The 26,334-nt window shown below is 38.4% G+C and overlaps 1 protein-coding gene across 1 annotated transcript in view; it reads left to right on the top strand.

Annotated features, from left to right (window-relative positions):
• The window catches only part of LOC150074999 (transmembrane protein 50A), a 102,574-nt gene that overhangs the window by 47,774 nt on the left and 28,466 nt on the right, over positions 1–26,334 (top strand). Inside the window, exon 3 of the mRNA XM_090388312.1 lies at positions 15,656–15,723. Within this exon, the coding sequence (XP_090244438.1) occupies positions 15,656–15,723 (68 nt within the window). The remainder of the gene's footprint in view (positions 1–15,655; positions 15,724–26,334) is intronic.

The raw sequence follows: 26,334 nt of genomic DNA on the forward strand, positions 1-26,334 counted from the left end.
AGCAGAAGGAAAAACACCTTTAGAATAAGAAAGTGAGAAAAGGCAGCAAAGAATAGGAGTAAGTTTAGGAGCACAGGTTTTGAGAACAAGTGGGGAAATACCATCAGGACCTGGAGCTTTCTTAGCATCAAGATTCATCAAAATCCTTCTGATATCCTTTTGATGGAGAGGCATTGAATGGAGCGTGTTGGGAATGGTGGGAGGTGTTTTACCAAGATCATTAATACATGAGCTGGAAGAAAAATGGGATGCTAGCAGGTCAGCTTTATCCTTGGCTGAAGTGACAACAGAACCATCTGGTTTGGATAGAGGTGGGAGCAGAGATGGGCAGAAGTTGCGGCCAATAGCTTTGGCAAGAGACCAGAATGCTCGGCTACCATTAGGGCAAGAAGCAAGTTTTCTACTCTTAGCCTGTTCAAACTCTAGTTTGGACTGATTAATAACTGCTTTACAATTGTTGCGAGCTTTGGTGTAGGCAGAAAATGAAAGTGAAGAATTAGAAACAAGCCAATTACGATATGCAACGTTCTTCTCTTGAACAGCCTTAGCACATTTATTGGAAAACCAAGGTTTAGATAAAGGACGAGATTTTAAAGTGGAGTGTGGGATAAAGGATTCCATTCCTGCAAGAATAATTTCACTGACACGATCTGAGCAAACATTGACATCAGAAGTTTTGAAACAGTAATCCGACCAAGGAAAAGAAGAAAAGAAGTCTCGCAGGTAATCCCATTTTGCATTCTTGTAATGCCAAACAACACGAGGTTGGGAATAGCCATGAGATAAAGGTTCGATTGGAGCAGAGATGATCACCAAGTTGTGATCTGAAGTGCCTAAAGGACCTCTCACATCGACCGTGTACTTAGAAGGGTTGTGTGTGAGAAAAAGATCAAGCGTATTGGCTGTATGATTAGGATTGTCCGGTATTCTTGTAGGTAAATGAACAATCTGTGCTAGGTCATTAGTAATTGCAAAAGCCTCAGCATCTCAACCTGCTGGGTCGGTGTGACTAGAAAACGGAAGCCAGCTGGAGTTGTGAACATTAAAATCACCAAGGAAAATTACCTCACTGTTAGGAAAGTTGGACTGGAGGAAGTCAAGTTGTAAAGAGAGGAAGTCAAAGAGCTCCAAGTGATTAGTGGAGTTGGGAGAATTGTAGAGACAACAGATGAATTTAACACAATGAGGTAGGGAGATTTTAAGCCAGAGAAGGTCAAAGAGAGGAGATTCCAAATTGCCAAGTCTCTGACAGGGAATATCAGAACGGACATATGCACAAGTACTACCTTTGAAGCGAAAGGAATCATACAGCGAATAATTTGGGCATCTGAGATGAGCAGTAGTTGAATCAACCGATAACTGAGATTCTGTCAGAAAAAGTACGTGGGGTTTGGCAGACTGCAAGTGGAAATGGACATCGTTGAGATTAGAATTGAGACCACGTATATTTGTGAAATGAATTAGGAAGTCCTTGGGAGGTTTAGATCTTTTCGCAGATAAGCTTGCTCTATTAGTTTGACAATTCATAGTGTATTCAATAGTAAGAAAAAGTGGGTGGGACATGCTGTGTGAAGTAATGAAATTTTTGGATATGGCATACATGTGGTAAGAATATACCCAGATCCTTGACATAACGTGGCCTCGACAATGCTTCCCGCATACACACTACTCGGACTCCCTCCAGTCACTATCTGGCAAAGTAGAGGTAGCAAGATTATACACTAGCTGATCCGGAAGCCTCCTAGAGAGTTACGAATAGGTTCAGTCCCGTGTACTAACTAGCGGCCAGCCTGCGAACACCGTTTTAGAGCTGTACCCTCGAAATGTAAGGAATATTGGATCTCGCACCACGACGTTCATCATAACCTCAAAAGTCATCAATCATACTGCATGATGGAAGAGATAGGGAAGGGTTGACCGGAACTTAGCTCTAGAGACTAAACATGGGTTCCACCACTTCAAGTCTCCAATAAGCAAAGTGGTGGTACTTCACCGGTTGATGAGAGTCAACCACCACCTAGTACTGCCTGGTAACATAGAGGTCCGGCGTTCCTCCATGGTATATGGGCGCCACACCTCAACCCCTGCTTACGTTGGTTCCCACCTGGGTGGTCACCCACCATGTAATTGTGCATGGAGGTTATACCCAGGATTACTAACAGTCCCTGCATCGTAAAGGTGCAAGCAGAGGATTTGCCTGTCACAGACCGTCCGGACTTTGCCGAAATTGGGTCCACCTACTTGAGTGTCACCCGAATATCAGTTCCATCAGCGTTTTAGACTCCCAGGTAGCAAGTACAGCTGGTCTGGCATATCTGAGAGAATGTCTGTGACACCCTCAAGGACCTAAATAAGAAACAATTTAATATTAAATGTAATATTTATTAGAAATTTCAAACAAATCTTTCAAACCAGCGCCTTTGCTAGCAAAAAACCTTATCCCGCCAGTGCTATCGCCAGTTTCGCTAAAGTGTTGATAAAGGAGTTTTGCCTTTTCACAAATGATGAGTGAACTTAACGGAATTTTATTTTGAGTTCGATCTTCTATCCACAGATATAAAGCCTTTTCCATTTTTTCTAATTTAACATCACGAGTTACAGATCAAATTTTTGAAGCAATTAGCACGTTTTCATGGACACTATGGGGGATTTTTTTTCCGATTTCTTGATTGATTGTACCGTTGACTCATTGATTTTATAATGTTTTGCCACTGTGACACTTTCACCATTAGAAATTTTATCTAATAACTCAATTTTATTCGCTAATGTCATCACCTTCTTTGATATTTTCACATTTCTCTTGTTATTCGTAGCCATATTTTTGTAGGGGTTTGAAAGAACTTGTCCACAAGAAAGTCACTTTCTTCCGTTAACACAGACGAAAAAGTCTGTTTTACAATGCAAAATGGTAGAGTTACCATTTTTGTAAGCATATCAATTTATAAATTGATAAATTTATTCAATTTATAAGCATATAAATTTAAAGCAAACAACGAAACCTTCCATGACAAGCGCATAACACATACTGAAGGAGGATTAGCGAGAAACATCCACGCTCGCGATGTTGTCACCCCTCTCCCCCCACCCACTGAGCGCTGTTTTGACCGGGAAAGATAATTTTAGCCACGCCCATGATTTTTTATGGCGGAAAATATTCATGGCACTTTAAAATTCACATTTTTTAGGTTTCATTTTATATTAAATCGGCAACCGCGAATACAGATACCGCGAATAGCGGGGATTTACTGTATATTGTTTCCTTCATCATTTCTGTACCTCACAAGGTTACTTTGGTATACTTTTCCCATATCCAGGCCACTCCTATGAGAAGCTACAGGGGAAAACCTGACTGGTCCTTAAATTTTGCACACCAGTGTACTACACATAATGGAACAACTATAGATGGTGTATTTAATCGTGAACTCTTAAAGTAAAAATTATATATCCTGCTTTAATCGTCACAGACCAATACTTTCAGTAACTGACATGTAATTATTATTAATAAAATAAAAACATTTGTTATATCATTGAATCCATGAATTTTATTAATATCTGAAAATTAAAATGTTTTTAATGCCTGCCGAGACTCTTGGCAGGCATTAAAAATATGCTAGCGATAGGACACATTGTATACCTGGTACTGAAGTTTTATTATTATTTATTATGATAATTTTATTTACGTGCCCTTTTACGATGATTTTACCAATCATCATTGAAAGGCGTGTAGCCACGAATTTACCAAGGGTGCCAAAAACTTGGCTTCACCTCTGATGGCACAAACTGGGGTATGTTGGAGGGCCCTCATGTATATCAGGGTTGGCTAACTGAAAGGAGACAGGTATTGTAATTAATGGGCATCCTTCAGAGATGTAAAATGTAGTGAGTGGGATCCCTCAGAGTTCAATATTGTGGCCCCTCTTGTTTCTGATTTTCCTTAATTGATATTGATCAGATTAGCATTAGTAGGGGCTTATGATGCAAGAAAGCAAGCTTATGCAGCATCAGCCAAAAAAAAAAAAAACAAACCCTCTACAACTTCACCCCTCCGTTCGTTCGAAATACCTGTCCAGCTGAGCCTTAAATTTATTTAGGCTATCAACTTCCACAACAAGGAATGGAAGTCTGTTCCACCGACCAACTACCCGCTGGCTAAAGGTAAATTTCCGCACATCTATCCTACATCTGTCTTTCCTCAATTTGAATTTATGCACTCTCAGGTGATTATTCTGAGCAAGAGGCAGTATCCGATCAGCATTGAGCATGCTCAAACCATTCAAACCATTCAGATCACCTCGCAGGTGCCTAGTCTCCACACACTAATTTGCAAAACTTAAGCCTTTCTTCGTAAGAGCAACCCTTCGTTCCATTCACTAACGTTATCCTTCTCTGTACTCGTTCCAGCAGCTCTATATCCCTCTTGAAATAAAGCCTCCAGACCTGTATACAGTACTCAAGGTGCGGCCTGACCATTGCCTTATACAAGGGAATAATCACCTCCCTATCCCTGCTAGATACATTCCTGTATATCATTGATAAGACACCATGAGCAACTCTTGCAGCCGGTCTGCACTGCTCAGAGAACTTCATATCTGCTTGCACAATTACCTCCAGGTCCTTTTCATTCTCTACCACTGTCAGTGTAGTACCACAGAATTGATACGTTACTCTGGGGTTGCTGTTTCCCATATGTAGTACTTTACATTTGTCAATGTTAAACTTCATTTGCCACCTTTCAGCCCATCTGCTCAACCTTTTCAGATCCTGTTGCAGCAGCATAGCATCAGTAGCATCCTTAACAATCCTGCCAACCTTTGTATCATCTGCAAACTTGGACATTAAGCTTGATATACCATCATCAATATTATTTATAAATACAGAAAACAACAATGGACCCAACACTGAACCCTGAGGGACTCCACTAATAACATTAGTCCATGATGAGCAGTGTTCATTAATTACCACTCTCTGTTTCTGCCACTCAACCATCCCTTTATCTATAGCAACAATTTGCCACCAATGCCACACTGCTCCAATTTGTGTAGCAGTCTTCCATGTGCAACAGTATCAAAAGCCTTTCTAAGATCCAAATATATAATATCAAAGTTATTCTCTGCATCCAATTATATTATTATTATTATTATTAGCCATATGGTGGAAGGAAGCCTGAGGCTCATGCTGCACCAGCCAAAAAAAAAAAAAAAAAAAAAAAATTTCTGAATTACCCCGAGAGAGAGAGAGAGAGAGAGAGAGAGTAGAAGGGAATCACCAGGAAAAAGAAGAATGATGATATCTAGCTCAAGACCCTGGGTGTGCCAAGCCCATACTCACCAGATGTGAGCTCCTGGGGTTAAATTCTTTTGTGACTACATCATAGTATCCAATCAAATTGGTCAGGCAAGACTTTCCCTTAACAAAACCATGCTGTATCTGAGCTATAACTGAATTGTTGTCAAGATAATCCTGCAGTGCTTCCATTAATTTTCCTGGAATAGAAGTTAAACTCACAGGTCTGTAATTACTTGTTTCAGCCTTTGATCCTCCTTTGTGAATTGGGGTTACATTTGAACATCTCCAGTCCCCTGAGTCCAAGGAAGCTCTCATAATTATGGCTAACAGATTGCTTACTTCCTTTGCTGCCTCCTCTAATATAACTGGATAGATCCCATCTACCCCAGGTGCCTTTCTTGTATTTATCTTCAACAATTTCTCCTCCACTTTACTCTCAATTATTAGAAATCATCTAGCTCACTGCCAATGTTTACTTCATCTATTGCATTCCCCTTCCTGAATAACTCCTCATGTGTGAATGTAGATGCAAAATATTGATTTAGTTTGTTAGCTTCCTGAGCAGGATCATGAACAGTTGAACCATCAATATCAAGTGGACCAATCTGATTCATCCCCTTCTAGAGTTTACATAAGTAAAGAACTCTTTGCTGTTTTTCTTTGCATCCCTTGCCAAAGATTTCTCGTAATCTGCCTTCGCCTGCCTAACCTCCTTTGTAACTTGGTTACAGATCAACTTATATCTATCATAGGCTTCTGTGTCACATGTTAATTTATATGTATCCCATGCATTTTTCTTCTCTACCATATATGTCATTCGTTCATCTGACATCCATTTAGGTCTGAACCTTGAACAATATTTCTTAGTTGGTATGGAAAACCCTAGTAGCTTAAAAGATAAGTTCTTTGAATGCTTCCCATTTTGAGTTTGCTGTTGGTAACATCATCAGTTGGTCCCACTGTATAGAATTTAAATACTGTCTCAGACCATCATAGTCGCCTTTACGAAAGCAATAACCCTTCCCTTAACCCCTGATGGTAGTTACCTCCTTGAGTAAATCCCACTTCAGCACACCGTGATCACTGCCACCTAGTGGTTCATTTATCTGTAGATTCTTAATGCATGAAGAATCACTACTGATAATCAAATCAAGAGATACAGAGATATGTTAAAGTTTGCTGTTAATTTAAAGTTAATGTGGGTACCAAGTAAAAGTAGACTTTGAGCATACGACTTGTAAGTTGACCTCTAGTTTTTTACCTGGAGAAATCAAAATGTATTGACCCACGTATAAGCTAATATTAGAAAATGTACTTCGAGGATATAGCCAACACTGTTGGTTTTTTTTTTTTTTTTTTTATATTTTGGCATAGTGAAGTGGGCAAAGTGCACAAAGCCATTTTTATTCAAAACCTTGTTTGATAGTAAATGAATAGAATATTTATATTAATGTTTATTAATAACGATAAGTGTTTATCATTTACCATTAACCATTAAATGATTAATAAGGAAATAATTAATAAAATTGGTTTCATATAATTATTGGTTAGTCAAATATAAAAGTAAAATGCAAAAGTGGTCTACTACCTGAAATATAAAATTGGACTGTACCAAAAGAAGTTTGGAAAACACTGAGGTAAAAGACCTTCATTTATCTTCTTAAGCTGATAGTAGATATTTTGCAAGAAACTCATGTAACTCCCTAAATGCACTTTGAAATGCTGAACTATATCTGTTGAAGGGAGAACACAGGTAATGACTCCTCTAAAAGGAGATGTAGCAATCATGACAAACGTTTTCACAAGAATATTAGCATTTTAGACAAATTTTGATTTAGTATTATATAAACTGAGGAAAGACAGTTGTAGAATAGATGTGTGGAAATTTGCCTTTAGCCAGTGGGTAGTTGATTGCTGAAACAGGCTTCCATCTCCTGTTGTGGAAGTTGATAGCTTAAATAAATTTAAGGCTGAGTTGGACAAGCATTTGGAGGAATAGATGAGTGAAATGGGAGGTGTTTTTTTTTTTTTTTTTTTTTTTGGCTGATGCTGCATAGGCTTGCTTTCTTCCATCATATGCCTCTGCTAATGCTAAAAATGCTAATATCAAACTGCATTTGAGCCAGAGGCATTTGCTTCACTGGCCAAAAGTGGGGGGGGGGGAGTAGATAAGAAAATATAAAACAAATTATGTGCTTCCCTCCTCCCATATGTAACTATCCAGTCTATTCCATTTAACCATTGAATTTCTCAGTTCTGTACGTAATAAATCACTGAAGTTGGTGAAGTGGCATCATTTTCATTATATCTCGGTGGATATTCCTCCCATTCATGGGTGAATGGTGGTATTCACCAGGAATAATTAAAAGTAGTGATATCCACTGATAATAAGTAAAAATAGTCTTCTCTATTGAGGTAGCATTAGCAAAGGCACATGATGTAAGAAAGCAAGCTTTATATAGCATCAGCCAAAAAAAAACCCCCTTATTTCACCCATCCACTCACTCCAAATGTTTGTCTAGTTCTGCCTTGAATCTATTTAAGCTATCAACTTCTACAATGACAGATGGAAGTTTGTTCCAGCAGTCAGCCACCCACTGGCTAAAGGCAAACTTCCACACATCCATTCTACAACTGCAACTGTCCTTCCTCAATTTGAATTTATGCCCAACAATCGAGCATGCTCAAACCATTCAAGTCTTTATACACCTCAATCAGATCACCTCACAGGTGCCTGGTCTCCAGACACTGTAATTTGTGAAACTTAAGCCTTTCTTTGTAAGAGCAACCCTTTGTTCCATTCACTAATCTTGTTGCCCTTCTCTGTACTCATTCCAACAGCTCTACTTCCTTCTTAAAATGAGACCTCCAGACCTGTATGCAGTACTCAAGGTGTGACCCATTGCCTTATACAGGCCCCGAGTGCCAAGCGATATTTTGTGCAATATATAGTGCTCTTTCTTAGCAGATTAGTTATATTTATTTTCCAGTGTCTCTATTCTTCCTGTTTTTCATAAGTGATTCTTTACTTAAAAGCTTTGAAGTAGAATCCAGAAAGGAAATACACCTTTCTTTCCTTGTATATATATTTATATAATCCATACTAACCTAACTTTCTAAACTGCTTGGTCACTGGTAGCACTGCTCCTGCCTCCACATGGCAGGGCTGGTAACCTGGGAGAAGAGAACCATTCTCAAGAAAACCAGCCATGGCACAAAGGAGCGAAGATGATATAAATAGACATGACACTTACGGATCTCATGATTCAGATCTCTCAAACAGAGATGACTTAAATGCATTTAATGCAAAATGGCAGAAAAAAGAAGGAACAGAAACCCCTGATCCTCTTTTTCTGATACTGCATTCTTTAACTGATTATCCTTTGCGTAAGCTCTCCCCATTCTTAATACTCTCGAAAATGTGGCAGGCCCTCCAAAAATGGTTCGGAGATTAAAATCTGGAGACCTCCTAGTGGAAATGAGTGAGAATAAGCACTTGGAAAGACTATTAAAAACATCGACCTTTGGTGGAATTCCCACAAAGGTTACCCAGCATGCCACCCTAAAACTCCTCTAAAGGGGTAATAGCTGAGTGGGATCTCCTTAATGTATCTGAGGAGGAGATCGTTCAGGAATTAAGCAATAAAAATGTAATAAATGCCAAAAGGATAGTACCCAAACAGTCATTCTTACATTTAAAACACCAATTTTACCAACAACTGTTACAGCTGGATATTTAAGGTGCAATTTGACCTTATATTCCAAACCCAGTCTGGTGTTTTAAATGCCAAAATTTGGACACTTGCAAGCAGTCTGCAGGGGTGTAACCACCTGTACGTCCTGTGGTTCAAAAGAGCATGTTCACACAGACTGCACCACTGAAATGCAATGCTGCCCAAACTGTAAGTGAAATCATTCAGCGTTTTCAAAGGAGTGCATCCAGTGGCAGACAGAAAAGAATATACAGAAGTACAAAGTGGAACACAAGGTGCCGTACCAAGAAGCAAAAAGACATTTTTCGATTTCTAATAAATTGCCATCTTATTCTTCAGTTGTAATAAAAAAAAAAAAAAAAAAAAAAAGCAACAATCCATAACAGTATAAACAGATTGTTCAGTTCTGCCAAGCAGCTCAATTTCTGATTGGGCAAGGTTGGTGCTCTCTACACTAAAAGAACAGCCTACCCAACAGCAATCAACTCATTCGGTAAATGCACCATTGACAATACCGCCAGATAAAAATGCTGTACAACAGCCAGTTAATCAAACAAGCTCTGAAAGAAACAATCAAAAATTGAGTACTGATACCATGGACATAGATAGAAATTCACACTGATATGAACCACTTCTTGAACTTCATGCAGGGAAAAAAAGGGAAAAAACAAGACTAGACAGGCGCAAACAAACCACATCCCATAAGCAAGCAGACACACCCGATAATCCTCAATAATGCATAGAATCATTCAATGGAATTGTCGCGGACTGCAAGCTAACTTAGACGATGTTTATAACTTAATTACTGATTATAAGCCTGCTGTTCTTTGTCTACAGGGAACAAACCTGACCCCTAAAATATCTGTGAGCATAAAACATCATATAATGCTTAGAAAGAATAGGAACGACTCTAATACAGCACATGGAGGTATAGCATTGCTTGTAAACTCCAGACCTCCTTTCAGACCTGTCCCACTGCAAACAACTTTAGTACCAATTGCTGCTAGAGTTATGATTGAGATAGCGGTAATAGTTGTTTCCTTATACCTTTCGCCCATTTATTCATACACCTGAGCAGATTTAGATGATTTAGTTACCCAGCTGCCGCCACCTTTCTCTATCTTGGGTGACTGGAATGGGCATCACCTCTTATGGGGTTCCTCGCACTTTGATAAGAGAGGTCAATTAATTGAAAAATTTCTTGAAAGGCACAACTTAACATTATTAAACAATGAGACTCACATGTACGTGCATCTTTCCTCAAGGTCAGCTTCTGCAATTGATCTTTCAATATGCTCGCCAAACCTCTTTCCGCTCATTGATTGGACGGTCACTGATAACCTTCGTAATAGTGACCACTTTCCAGTAATGTGCACACTGTCTACTAACTCTCCTCCTCAAACTGAAATAAAAACTGTTTGGAAATTCGACAAAGCTGACTGGAAGAAATACCAAAAACTGCCACATCTAGATATTCAGACCATTGAGACTTTCACCATTGACTCTGTCGTAACTTGCATAACTCAGCAAATAATAGCAGCTGCAGAAACCGGGATACCCAGATCATCCATGAAAACCCACTCACACCCAATAATATGGTGGAATGAAGCCTGGAGCAATGCCAAAAAAGAGAAGAATAGATACTAGAACTTATTTCATAAATACCCAACTACAGCTAATCTCATACAGTTCAAGAAAGCTAGAGCTAAATCTCGTCATATACAACGGATAAGCAAAAAAGAGATATGGTCCAAATATGCCTCCACAATAAACAGAACCACAAATATCAGAACCATTTGGACTAAAGTTCGAAGAATTAATGAAAAATATCCTCCTATAACCACTCAGATAATACTTCTGAAAGGCAAAGAAATTTGCAATCCTCTTGAAATTTCTAATACATTAGGTGAAACATTTGAGACTATCTCAGTTGTAACCGCATTTGAGCCAAGTTTTCTGGCACATAAAGTACAAGCAGAAAAATATAATCTCAATTTCAATACTTCACGACAGCTTCCATATAATGTACTCCTTACCATGGCATAGTTACATTGTGCACTTGCACGATCCAATAATAGTGCTGCTGGCCCTGATGGAGTGTACTATGCCATGATATATCATTTGAGTGATGAATTCTGCTCTGCTAAAACTGTATAATAGAATCTTTGACAAAGATTACTACCCTACCAGTTGACATCATTCTATTGTATTAGCTTTCCCAAAACCAGGAAAGGACCATTCAGATCCAGCAAATTACCAACCGATAGCTTTAACTAGTTGTATAGGAAAAATATTAGAAAAAATAATTAATGCCAGATTGACATGGTTCCTAGAGACTGAAAGCATTCTAAGTCAAAATCAATATGGATTTTGAAGAACTAGATCAACACTTGACCTTATGGTCAAAACTGAAGGAACCATCCGAAATGCATTTCTCAGGAACTAACACCTAGTGGTGATATGTCTTGACATCAAAAAGCTTTCGATACAACCTGGCGATATGGAATTTTTCACGATCTCTATGAATCTGGTCTTCGAGGTCATCTTCCAAAATTTATTCAGAACTTTTTGAGCAATAGGTCCTTTCAGGTACGATTTCACTCTGCTCTCTCGCAAACATTTGTGCAAGAATAGGGGGGGTCCCTCAGGGTTCTGTGCTTAGTGCCACGCTCTTCTCCATCAGGATTAATTCAGTTACCAAATGTATTTCTGACACAGTTGAAACACATCTGTATGCCGACGATCTGGCAATCTCGTGCCACTCACAAGACATGCGTTTCATTGAAAGGCAGCTTCAAGGCACAATTAAAAGCTTGTTCAGTGGGCAAAAAATAATGGATATAGACTTTCAAAACAACAGCGATTCATTTTTGCTGTAAACGGAATTTACATCCAGATCCCGATTTACATCTTGACTCTCATCCAATTACTTTTCAACAGAGCTTTCTTGGACTAATTCTGGATAAAAAAAACTTAGTTTCTTAGAGCATATTAAGCATATTTGTACAATCTGTCTAAAGAAGCTGAATCAGGGCAATTTCTGCTATGTCATGAGGTGCAGATTGATACATGCTGCTGCTGCTGCTGCACTTATACCGGTCGCTCATAAGATCCAGACTAGACTGTGGATCTCCTGCATATGCCTCAGCTAAAAAAAGTGCATTAAAATGGCTCAACCCAGTACATCACAATGTTCTCCGAATTGCACTGGGAGCATTTTGTACATCGGCAGTTCAGTCTCTATATGGAATCACACGAACCACCTCTATTTCTTCGTCGGCATGCTCTGCTATTAAGCTATGCAGCTAAAATCAGAAGTTTCCCGCATCATCCTATAAGGCAGTATCTGTTCACCCCAAAATGGCATAATTTGTACCAAAATAAACCTTTGCAGAATAAACCATGTGGCATTAGATTACTAAGTGCTGGGAACTAAATATGAATAACATAATTCTAGATATTAGCATGGCCACACCACCATGGCAAATACCCCTGGCCAATGTTGACCAACATTTCCAACAATGGGGAAAGAATGCCCTTCCAAATTTCAGTATTCAGCAGATCCATGCAACTCACTCATTTCAGTTCTCTAGTTTTACCCAAATTTACACTGATGGTTCCAAGACAGATAGTAAAGTTGGCATAGCTGCAGTTCTACCAAACATTACAATATCCCAGCAGCTCCCTTTGGAGTGCAGTATTTACACCGCAGAACTGTGCTATCCTGATGTCTCTAGAGAATGTAAAAACAGTCTTTATATCCTCAAACCATTATCTACACCGATTCCTTAAGTGCTGTATCTGCTCTTCAGTGTAAATTTCCTTCCAGTCATCTGTTACTACAACAGATTCAAATCAAGTTAGTGCAGCTTCTTGCAAACAGGCAAAAATTAATTTTCTGTTGGATACCTGGGCATTCTGGAATCAAGTGGATTTTGCTGCCAAGAACACCAGTCACATAACATCAGATAAGCAGATACCTTACACAGATTTCAAACACATCATACATAGCACTGTTAGAAAAAAATGGCTATCGATTTGGCAGAGACAAAAAGCAATAAGCTCTTTCAGATTAAAAATGATCACAAGCAGTGGCTATCAAGCCTAAGAGGCAATAGAAAGGAAGAAGTAGCACTTGCCAGATTGCAAATAGGACATACCCAATTAACTCATAGTTATTTACTCACTCAGGATGACCCTCCACTATGCAACAACTGTTAAACTCAACTCACAGTAAACCACTTTATCATTGAATGTCCATTATACTTGAGAGAATGACAAACGACTTTCTGTTCACATCTATATTCTTCTAATAAACTTACACCAGATTCTCAGAAACCAACAAGATATTAATGATGTTTTTACCTTCCTCAGAATGATAAACAAATATCATCTGATTTGAATCCTTTTATTTAATATAACAATCATGTACCAAATAAGATTGTAATAGGTGCATTATGGCCTTAGTAGCCCTTGCACCAATAAATCCAACAAACAACATTGCCTTATACAAAGGGATAATCATCTTCTGTATATCATTGACAAGACACCATGAACTACTCTTGCAGACCATCTGCACTGCTCAGAAAACTTCATATCTGCCTGAAAGTGAAATTTCTACCACTGTCAGTGTAGTACCACACAGTTGATACATTACTCTGGGGTTACTGCTTCCCATATGCAGTACTTTACATTTGTCAATGTTAAACTTCAGTTGCTACCTCTCAGCCCATCTGCTCAACTTTTCTAGATCCTGTTGCAGCAGCGTACTGTCATTAGTGTCATTAACAACTCTGCAAACTTGGACATTGAGTCTGATATACCATCATCAATATCATTAATGAATACAGAAAACAACAACAATGGAACCAACACTGAACCTTGGGGGACTCCACTAATAACATTAGTCCACGAAGAGCAGTGCCCATTGATTACCACTCTCTGTCTTTTCCCACTCAACCATCCCTTTATCCATAGCAGCAATTTTACTCCAATGACACACTGCTCGAATTTGTGCAGCAGTCTTCCATGTGCACGAAACCTTGGAAAATCGGGACTGTGGTATTCGGGACTCTACTGTATATGATATCAAAATTGTTTTTTACATCCAATTCCTTTGTGACCATATCATAGTATCCAATTAAATTGATCAGACAGGACTTCCCCTTGACAAACCCATGCTGTGTCTGAATTATTACTGCTGTTTTGTCTAGATGATCCTGCAATGCTTCTTTAACCAGCGACTCCATTATGTTGTTATGGAAGTGGGTAGTTTGAATAAATTCATGGAAGAATTAGGCAAATTATTGGAGGGAATGAATAAGTGATGTGGGTATGTTTTTTTTTTTTTTTTTTTTTAATATTATTGATGTAATGTAGTGAGGACTTGGAATGAAGAATACCCACAGTTTGTGAACACCAAATGACTCATCTGGTGTAGATCCAAATGCAATCCAAAATTCTGTTCATACATGAACAGTGTTTTGGGTCTCATTTATATATACAGGTGGGCAAATAATTTAACAAGAAATATCTGAATATTGAAATCCCTTATAAGATGATGATAAGATGGCTGGTTTATCATTTTCTTGAAAGTAGAATGTTTGCAACAAGAAATGGTGGAAAAGTAAAGTAGTCTTCAAAAAAAGAAGTCTTAGGAAACTCAATGCAATTAGATACAGAAGTGCACACGAGCCTGTGTAACAGCTGCACACCCATCCATTTAGTGTTCATGTGGTCTAGGAGCTAAAAAACTGAATCAAGAAAAATAACTACTGGATGGTTTTGAGACTTTGTTGACTGGTATGGAATTGATAAGCTTGATACATTCTTTATTTACAAAGCTTAGTTTTATCTCATTGGGTATGTGAATAGCCAAAACAGTAAGATTTGGTTCACTGAAAACCTGCATGCATACCATAATTTTAGAGCCCTTGCATTCTTAGAAAATTTGAGTATGGCAAGTTGCTGCATGGTATATTACATTTTGGGCCCCTCTGTAGCCAGGTGGGAAGGAGCAGCGGTGCATAGCACACGCTTCTTGATTAGAGCGGGGGTTGAGCCTGTCACCACCAAATACGGAGGATGCGGAAAGGTCGGGGAATGACCACCGTATATTCCCAGAGCAATATGGCCTTAGTTGCTAATGCTCCTAAAAATCAAATAACAAACAAACAGTATTACATTTTCTTTGAAATTATATTATTCTTCAGTGTGTCATAGTTTTATCACATTGTTCATTACGCTCCTTGAGGTGAGTGAATGTGATTGTTGGTTTCAGCAAGATGGTGCAACATACTACCAATCTTCTGAAAAATCCAGTGAGCTTGGATATTTTGGTTACTGGATTTGTCATTAATGGATTTTTATTTCTGGGAGTATCTGAATGGAGTGGACATTGATAATAACTAGTACAGGATGAATTAAAGACAAATTATTTCAACAGAGATTGCAAACAGTCTTCTAATACTGTTTTCAGTATATATTGTAATCCCATTGATATGTTGTGTTCTTGTTAAGGAGATGATAATTTTCTGTCATTTATTACAATTCTTAGTAGCCATATAAACAAAAAAATCTAATTGTATCCAGCTTATATTAATGCTTAGCTTCAAAACTTTTCACATATATATTTTCTTATTCATTTCTTTGCTTAGGATAAATGCAGTATCAAATGGCCAAGTAAGAGGTGATGCATATACTACAGGTTGCTTAGGACAAAGAGGTAAATGATTAAATCTCTTAGTTACTAGTTAGAATAAATGATTAATTATAATTGTATGTGAAAATATGCAATTTTGCCATATAATATATTTAATTATAGAATGGAAGACTTAGTCTTCAGGTGAAAATTCAAATGGCAGTACAGAAAACAAAAGTAAGTGCATCACAAACTGCCCCCCCCCTCTCCCAGTATCTGAATAGTGGACTGGACACATACTCTCCTCTTACAAACAAACCCAAAAGTTGACCAAGCAGTTATACACCCATTGCGAGATACAACAAGCAGTGCAAATCCTGCCAAACCTGTAGACAAAACACAGAAAAATATTGATACTATGGAAATTGATGAAAAGGAGCAAGAAGATGAACCGGTCTTGGAACTTTATGCAGCTGATTATATGGACAGTGATGGTCGACCAACTTTCCCTAGAAAAGAAAAAAATCAAAACAGGCAGCCCAGCATAAATCATCTGAATCAATAACTAAGTCAAAATCACGCATACACTTCTGTTGTGGGCTTCGAAGTAACTTTAACTATATCAAAGATCTGATTTCCATCTACACTCCTGCAAGTATTTTTTTACAAGAAACAAATTTAACTCTGCACATGAGCATTTCAATCAAGCATTACAATATATATAGGCAAGATCGTAAAACTGCAACTGCTCATGGAGGAGTTGCCATTTTGGTCGACTCTAATATTCCGTCCATTCAAATTCAGCTGCAAACATCTCTTGAAGAGCAGTTGCGGTACACATCGTGATTGGAATTACCTTTTCCATGGTTTTACACTATTTTCAACCTGACCATACATGTACATTGCAAGACTTCGAGGATTTAGTTGACTAGTCACCATCTCCATTATGTTTGATGGGGAAGCTTAATGGGCATCATAACATTTTTGATTCTCTTCATATAGACTAGACAAAAGAGGACAGATGATTGAAAAACTTCTAGATTTCAGGAACTTAACATTCCTAAATACAGGTATTCACACCTGTATAGTATCCATTTACTTACAGGGACTACTTCTGCATTTCATCTCACCATTTGTTCCCCAGCTCTCTTTCCTATTCTTGACTGGTCTGTTTCAAATGATCCTTATAACAGTGATCATTACTCAGTTGTTTGTCACCTATTAACAAATTACATACCACAAACTTATAAGAGGTAAAAAATGGAAGTTTGGCTAAGCAAATTGGGAAAATACCAATGTGCTGCTTCTTAAGATGAGCAAACTGTAAGACATTCTGATATCAGTAGTGCCATTACTTATATCACAAACCAAATAATCTCTGCAGAAAATATTCCAATACCAAAGAAAACCAAAGGAGTTAAAATATTGCAATACCAAAGGAGTTATTCAAGGAGGAGAGGGCCAGATGTTTATGTAACTCTGACAGGGAGTTAAATGATTTTGTAATAACTGAGAGCAAAGTGGAGGAGAAATTGTTGAAGTTAAACATAAGAAAGGCACCTGGGGTTGATGGGATCTATCCAGTTATATTAAAGGAGGTGACAAAGTCTGCAAAGTCCCCATAGACTGGAGATGTGCAAATGTACCTCCAATTCACAAAGGGGGTTCAGAAGCTGATACAAGTAATTACAGACCTGTTAGTTTTTCTGTTCCAGGGAAAATAATAGAGTCAGTAGTTAAAGAAGTGTTGAAGGATCATCTAGACCAGTGTTTCTCAATCTTTTTACTCTCGTGGCACATTTTCCAAAGAAGAAAAATTTCGCGGCACACCTGCGTAGTCATAGAAGACGAAATTTCTAAATTTCGTGGCACACTTGGAAAATTTTGCGGCACACCCTTTGAGAAACACTGATCTAGACAAGCCAGCAGTAATAATTCAGACACAGCATGGGTTTGTTAAGGGTCAGTTTGATTGGATACTATGATGTGGTCACAAAGGAAGTGGATGCAAAAAATTATTTTGATATCATATACTTGGATTTCAGGAAAGCTTTTGATACTGTTGCACATTTAGCATTAGTAGAGGCATATAATGCAAGAAAGCAAGCTTAGGCAACATCAGCCAAAAAAAAAAAAAAACCCACTCCCATTTCACCCCTCCGTTCATTCTAAATTCCTGTCCAGCTCAGCCTTAAATTTATTTAGGCTGTCAACTTCCACAACAAAGGATGGAAGTCTATTCCACCAACTAACTACCCGCTGACTGAAGGCAAACTTCCGCACATCTATCCTACATTTGTCTTTCCTCAATTTCAATTTATGCCCTCTCGGGTGATTATTCTGAGCAAGAGGAAGAATCCCATCAGCATTCAGCATGCTCAAACCATTCAAGGCTTTATACACCTCAGTCTGATCACCTTGCAGGTGCCTAGTCTCCAGAGTCTGTAATTTGCAAAACTTAAGCATTTCTTTGTAAGAGCAACTCTTTGTACTGTTCACTAATCTTGTTGCCCTTCTCTGTACTCATTCCAGCAGATCTACATCCTTAATATGAGGCCTCCAGACCTGTATAAAGTACTCAAGGTGTGACCTGACCATTGCTTATACAAGGGGATAATCACCTCCTTATCCCTGCTAGAAAAATTCCTGTATATCATTGACAAGACACCATGAGCTACTCTTGCAGACCGTCTTCACTGCTCAGAAAACTTCATATCTGCCAGCACAATTACCCAGAGTTGATACGTTACTCTGGGGTTACTGCTTCCCATGTATAGTACTTTACATTTGCCACCTCTCAGCCCATTTGCTCAACTTTTCTAGATCCTGTTGCAGCAGTGTACTGTCATTAGTGTCATTAACAACCCTGACAACCTTCGTATCATCTGCAAACTTGGACATTAAGCCTGATATACCATCATGAATATCATTTATAAATACAGAAAACAACAATGGACCCAACATTGAACTCTGAGGGACTCCACAAATAACCTTAGTCCACAAAGAGCAGTGTCCATTGATTACCACTCTGTCTTCTCCCACTCAACCATCCCTTTATCGATAGTAGCAGTTTGCCTCCAATGCCACAATGCTCCAGTTTGTTCAGTAGTCTTCCATGTGCAACAGTATCAAAAGCCTTTCTAAGATCCAAATATATATCAAAGTTATTCCCTGCATCCAGTTCCTTTGTGACTACGTCATAGTATCCAGTCAAATTGGTCAGGCAAGACTTTCCCTTAACAAAACCATGCTGTGTCCGGGCTATAACTGAAATGTTGTCTATATGATCCTGCAGTGCTTGTTTAACCAGTGTCTCCATTAATTTTCCTGGAACAGAAGTTAAACTAACAGAACTATAATTATTTGTGTTGCCCTTTGATCCTCTTTTGTGAATTGGGGTCACATTTGCACATCTCCAGTCCATGGGTACCTCCCCTGAGTCCAAAGAAGCTCTCATAATTATGGAGAAGAGTGTGCTTAATTCCTTTGCTGCCTCCTTTAATATAACTGGATAGATCCCATCCACCCCGAGTGCCTTTTTTATGTTTATCTTCAACAATTTTTCCTCCACTTTCCTCTCAGTTATTACAAAATCGTCTAGCTCACTGCCAGAGTTTCTCACCTCTGACATTCCACTCACTGAATAACTCCTCATGTGTGAAAGTAGATGCAAAATACTCATTTAGTTTGTTTGCCACCTGAGCAGGATCATCAATATCCATTGGACCAATCTGATTCATCCCTTTCCTTCTAGAGTTTACATAGGTAAAGCACTTGTTTTTCTTTGCATCCTTTGCCAAAAATTTCTCAAAATCTGCCTTTGCCTGCCTAATCTCCTTTGTGACTTGGTTAGAGATCAGCCTATACCTATCGTAGGCTTCCATGTCGTCCATTAATTTATATGTATCCCATGCATTTTTCTTCTCTGCCATATGTCTCATTAGTTCATCTGACCTCCATGTAGGCTTAAACAATATTTCTTAGTTTGTATGAAAAGCTTAGTAGCTTCCAAGATTAATTCTTTGAATGGTTCCCATTTTGAATTTGCTTTTGGTAACATCATCAGTTGGTCCCACCACATGGAATTTAAATACTGTCTCAGACCACCGCAGTTGCCTTTATGAAAGCAAAAACCCTTCCCTTTACCCCTGATGAGAGTTACCTCATTGAGTAAATCCCACTTCAGCACACTGTGATCACTGCCACCTAGTGGTTCCTTTATCTGCAGATTTTTAATGCATCAAGAATCACTACTGATAAGAAGATCAAAAATATTACTCCCACTAGTTGCCTCCTGAACATGCTGATGTAGAAAACAATCATCCTATAAATCCACAAAAGCCTTGCTTGTATGTGTGGCCAACCCACAAATTCCAGTCAATATCTGGGAAATTAAAATCCCCCATTATAAGACTCTTGATTTACTGGCCCACTCTATTTCCCTGTACAATTTCTTATTATACTCATTAGAGTGATTAGGCCTATAACACATTCCTACTCTCAATTTTGATTCCCAATGCTTATGTCACAGCAAACTGACTCGACACTGCACTGTCCAGCAATGTCGACTGGTTTCACTTCATTGGATTTTATGTGTTTTTTAACTAATAGCATAACCCCTCCTATCCTTCCTGTACACATTGTACTCCCCAAATTCCAGTTCTGCTTTCTTTATATCTGTGTGACAGTATGTCTCTGATATCCCAACAATATCTGTCTTTGATGCTTTGAGCAATATCTGAAATTCATCAAATTTATTTCCCAAATTCCTAGCATTGGTGTATACACAAGTATACATGCACCTGTTCCTATTCTTAGCTACCCTAACACAACCCATGTGTTTACTTGTACCGCAATGACTCCCAGCAGTCTCTGAAATACTCTGCATCTTGTTTTCCAGGCTGCTGCTCATTCCAATAGAAGCAGTGCAAGAATCACTTTTACCTCTGCCAGTGGCGACTGTTAATCTATTAGTCCTTGTAACCCCTCAAGCTAGCAGTTTTTCGATCCACCTAACACTGCCTCATAGCATCAGCAAATATTCTTGCACCCTTTCTATTTAAGTGTATCCCATTCCTAAAACAGTCTCTCCTGTTAACAAGTACAGACCAGGCTGAAAAAAATTGTACCCCCTTGAGCCTTGCATAATCTTTCCAGGGCCGAATTGATCGACAAGGCTCTCATCATATCATGGCACATGGAAGACTACTATACAAATTGGGCAGTATGGGCAAGTTGCGACAATGGATAAAAGGATAATTGAGTAGGAGAAGACAGAGGGTGGTAATCAATGGCTGCTCTTCATGGACTAATGTTATTAGTGGAGTCCCACTGGTTTCGGTGTTGGGTCCACTGTTGTTTTGTATATTTATCAATGATGTTGATGAAGGTATATCAGGCTTAGCGTCGAAGTTTGCAGATGATACAAAGGTTGACAGGGTTGTTAATGACAGTAATGGCAGTGTATTACTACAACAGGATCTAGAAAATTTGGGCAAATGGGCTGAGAAGTGGCAACTGAAGTTTAACCTTGATAAATGCAAACTACTGCATATGGGTAGAAGTAACCCCAGAGAAACGTACCAACTGTGTGGTACTACACTTAAGGTGGTAGAAAATGAAAAAGACCTGGGAGTAATTGTGCAGTCAGGAATGAAGTTTTCTGAGCAATACAGACAGGCTGCAAGAGCCGGTCATGGGTTTTTGTCGGTGATATATAGGAATTTTGCTATCAGGGTTAGGTGATTATCCCCTTGTATAAGACAATAGTCAGGCCACACCTTGAGTACTGTGTACAGGTCTGGAATCTTCATTTTAGGAAGGATGTAGAGTTGCTTGAATGAGTACAGAGAAGGGCAACAAGACTGGTGAGGGGAACAAAGGGATGCTCTTACAAAGAAAGGGTTAAGTTCTACAAATTGCAGCTTCTGGAGACTAGGTACCTGCAAGAAGATTTGATTGATGTGTATAAGGCCTTGAATGTGATGAGCAAGATGAATGCTGATGGGATTCTTCCTCTTGTTCAGATTAAGAACCTGAATGGGCATAGATTCAAATTGAGGAAAGACAGTTGTAGAATAGATGTGCTGAAATTTGCCTTTAGCCAGAGGGGTTGCTGATTGGTGGAACAGACTTAAATCTTTTGTTTTGGAAGTTAAAAGCCTAAATAAATTTAAGGCTGTGCTGGACAGGCATTTTGAATGAATGGAGGGATGAAATTAGAGGTGGTTTTTTTTTTTTTTTTTTTTTGGCTGATGCTGCATAGCTTGCTTTCTCTCCTCGTATGCCTCTACTAATGCTAAACTAATCAGTGGCTAATGCTAAACTAGACAGTGGCAATACTGCAAAAAACGAAAGATGCATCCTGACCCAGAACTAAGAATAAGCAATCAACAAATCCCACTCAGACATGGTATCTGACTTTTAGGACAACCATGAATCATAAATTAAATTTCCTAGAACACATAAAATGTCTATGTACAGTGTGCATAAACAAATTAAACATTCTCTGAGCATTTTTTGTCATGACATGGGGAGCTAGTTGATATTCACTTTTAGACATTTGCCATGCAGTGATAAGATTTAGATTAGATTATCGTTCTCCCATCCTCAGCTAGGAACGTATATTAAATTAGTTAGATCCTATTCATCATAGTGCATTACGTGTTGTTTTCAAAGCATTTCATATCTCACCTGCGTACAGTTTATGCACAGAGATCCATAAACTCCCACTCAGTCTTCACAGACAAGTTCTTCTGAACTACGCTGCAAAAATTCAGAGACTTCCCAAACATCCAGCATGGTAATATCAATAAACCTTATATGAAAACAAATGTAGCAAAAGCAAACTTGCTGGTATCCGACTAAAAGAATTACTTCCACAATGGAACTTAAGTATGGATAAAATTTATCAAGATATCCCCACATCCCTTCCACCATGGGAAATCAGTTTAGTTGACTGTGACATGGACCTCACAAAATGGAAACAAAACAACATCCCAAATCAGTATTTGAAACAGCTACATTCTTCTCATGTAGTGCAATTCTCCGACTACTCTCATCTATAAACTGATGGCGCCAAGACGGATACACACATTGGTGCTGCAGTGGTCCTGCCAAACAGCATAATTTCTCAGTCCCTTCCAATAGACTGCAGTATCCAGTGAACCCCTGCTTTACGATTGGTCCGCTGTACAATCAAATCACTTTACGATGGACTCTCCATAATAAAATAACCAATCACTATACGATATGTAGAAAGTGCTGGTCATCATGATCACGTTTGCAAATTGAATTTTAATTCTATTAAATGCAGGTTCTGATAAGTGAAAATAAGAGGAATATTATTCACAGGCTATAAAAGTAAAGATATAAAGCACAAATTTACACTTTATTACCTTACCAATTAACAAAATTAAATGATACATGAAAATCAGAAGTATATTTTCCACAGGTTAGCAAAATAAAAATAGCTTAATTAATACTCTAATATGTACATACCAACTAATTGATAGTTTTGTTCACTGACTTTTTTTTTTTTTTTTTGGCTGTAAAATTTAAAACAGTAACAAAGATATGCAATCACTAACAAAGAATACAGCACGCACAAATTGCAACTAACAGGATATGCACAAGTGAGATAAGGAGTAACAAGTTTACAAAGTTTTCTTTAAAAAAATAGGAATGAAGAGACGATTCTGAAAATTTATTTGTTTTTTACGTGATTTTAGACTGACTTTTCTGACTTTTAGGACAGGGTAGTGCTGAATTATGTTTCCTCTTCACTGAAATCTTCAGTGAAGAGGAAACATATTTCACCATAACAATGTAAAAACTCAAAATTCTAGCTATTGGTATTATTGCAAATGCAATAAGATAAAGTTTACTACTACCCAATTATAATAGATTGCACTAATACAAAAGCCCAGTAAACTGGAAACTGCAATTTTTTTTTTTTATTGTTTTATGGTAGTGACCTCCAGAAATGTGCTTTAGAAAAATATCACAAAGACATTTTAAAAATGATTCTTATAACCGAATATATGATAACGATGAAAGTGTAGTGCATTTTAATGATTTGAATTGGTTTTTTGAAATTTGATTCTATAAAGGGATTTGATTCTACTAACCAGTGATCATGTTAACCTACCGGTGCCTATTTATTTCACTTTACAATGGGCTTACGATTGCCTCCTCCGACTGGACCACGTAGTCCTTCCTCTCAGCCAATAGCAGTGTTTGTAAATGTGTTTGCCATGTATTTTGTTTTTGCATCCTTTAGTTGAAGTAATTTTTTGTGTTGTGATGTAATCAATATATTAATTAGTTTTAATTAATATTAGTTTTAATAAATAATTACAGTTTCCATTATAAAAAACAACTTTTGGAGAGATACAAAGGGTACTAGGAAAGTTTTGCAATACAGCTTTGTTTATTTAATTTTTTCAAAGTAATTTCCTCTACATTCAATACACCTCTCCATCCTCCGAAACCAATCTTTAAACCAGTTCTGCCAAATTTCACTAGGGAGTAAAGCACACTCGTTGTCCCAAGCCCGTAGAAGGTCCTCATCACTGGAAAACCGCCTCCCTTTTAGCTTCATTTTCACGTGCGGGAACAGTGCAAAGTCGCAGGGAGCAAGGTCTGGACTGTAGGGAGGGGCTCGAGAAGTTTCAGTCCAGTCGTGGTCAAATATTCGGTGCAGGCTTTGGCGCGGTGAGCTGGAGCATTATCGTGATGGAGCTACCAGGTGTCCATTCTTGACTTTGGCTGCAGGTTCTTCATAAATCCAATGACTTTAGTCAGGCATTGTTCAGTATACCACTTAGCTGTGACTGTCTTCTGCGTGTCCAAAATGACACGTTCCACAATTCCACTCGATTTGAAAAATACAGCTATCATTTTCTTCTTTACAGATCGGGATTTTCTGACAATTACGGGTGTGTCGTCATCATCAAAGACCCAAACTTTGTTTTGAGCCTTGGTCGGCAGATCGTAATAGTACAGCCAAGTCTCGTCACCTGTCACGATGTTGTTCACATACCGAGATTGTCCCTTATCAAACTTTTTTAACATCTCCCGGCACCAAGTCACACGTCGTGTTATCTGCTCTTCAGTCAGTTGATGCGGCACCCAGAGAGAACAAAGTTTCTTCACGTGCAAATGATCTTGCAGAATCGAACGAATTGCTGGTGCATTTAGGCGCAAAGTATCCTCTATCTGTTGGTAGGTCACTCGCCTGTTTTCGTCAAGCATTTTCCTCACAGCAGTAACGTTTTCCTCCGTAACTGACGTCCGTGGCCTTCCCGGCCTCTCAGAATCCTCCAGAGTGAAATTTCCCCTTTGGAATTCTCTATACCACCTGAATATTGTTGTACGATGTGGACAATCATCATCTAGTGCAAGAGTCATTTCTTCTAAGCACTGGTCTATGGTTAAACCACGCACGAAATTATACCACAAAACTGTCCTTATCTCATTTCGTGACCACGATGGCATCACAAGCACTTTACACCCTCACTACTAATGAATAACTGAGCCCATCGACTTGGCGCGGCGGCTACTATGCACGTATGAACATGTCTCAACATGCAGCAACAAGCAGCTTCCTGTGATTCATTGTTGCGTCATATTGCAAAACTTTCCTAGTACCCTTTGTAAATAGCTTAGTTATATAGCAAAAATTTCAACTTCTGAGATCTTGGAACAAAACCAAAAAAAACAATGTGCTATTGGGTTCGCATTATGATATTTTCATGATACAATGGTGTATCTGGAATGGATTGATATTGTAAAGCTGGGGTCCACTGTATATAGTGCTGAATTGTTTGCAAAAAGTGTTGCACAAGTTCACATTGACAAAACTTCCCTCGTAAAAAAGTATAATTTTTACAGACTCATTAAATGCAATACAGTAAACCCCCGCTATTCGCGGTTTCGCGTATTCGCGATCGCCGATTTAATATAAAATGCTACCTAAAAAAAAATGTGAATTTTAAAGCGCCATGAATATTTTCCGCCATAAAAAAACATGGGCGTGGCTAAAGTTATCTTTCCCCTTCAAAACAGCGCTCAGTGGGTTGGGGGGAAAGGGGTGACAAAATCGCGAGCGTGGATGTTTCTCGCTAATCCTTGTTCAGTATGTGTTATGCGCTTGTCATGGAAGGTTTCGTCGTTTGCTTTTAATTTATATGCTTATAAATTGAATAAATTTATCAATTTATAAATCGATAAGCTTACAAAAGTGATAAATCTACCGTTTTGCAGTGTAAAACAGACTTTTTCGAGTGCGTTAACGGAAGAAAGTGACTTTATTGTGGACAAGTTCTTTTCTAATCCCTACAAAAATATGGCTACAAATAACAAGGGAAATGTGAAAATATCAAAGGTGATGACATTAGCGAATAAAATTGAGTTATTAGATAAAATTTCTAATGATGAAAGTGTCTCCTCAGTGGCAAAACATTATAAAATCAATGAGTCAACGGTACGATCAATCAACAAATCGGGAAAAAAATCTGCTGTAGTATCCGTGAAAACGTGCTAATTGCTTCAAAAATTTGCTCTGTAACTCGTGATGTTAAATTAGAAAAAATGGAAAAGGCTTTAAATCTGTGGATAGAAGACCGAACTCAAAATAAAATTCCGTTAAGTTCACTCATCATTCGTGAAAAGGAAAAACTCCTTTATCAACAC

The sequence above is a fragment of the Mastigoproctus giganteus genome, chromosome 14, assembly GCF_048544385.1.
Source record: "Mastigoproctus giganteus isolate SK-2022 chromosome 14, ASM4854438v1, whole genome shotgun sequence".
NCBI classification, from domain to species: Eukaryota; Metazoa; Arthropoda; class Arachnida; order Uropygi; family Thelyphonidae; genus Mastigoproctus; species Mastigoproctus giganteus.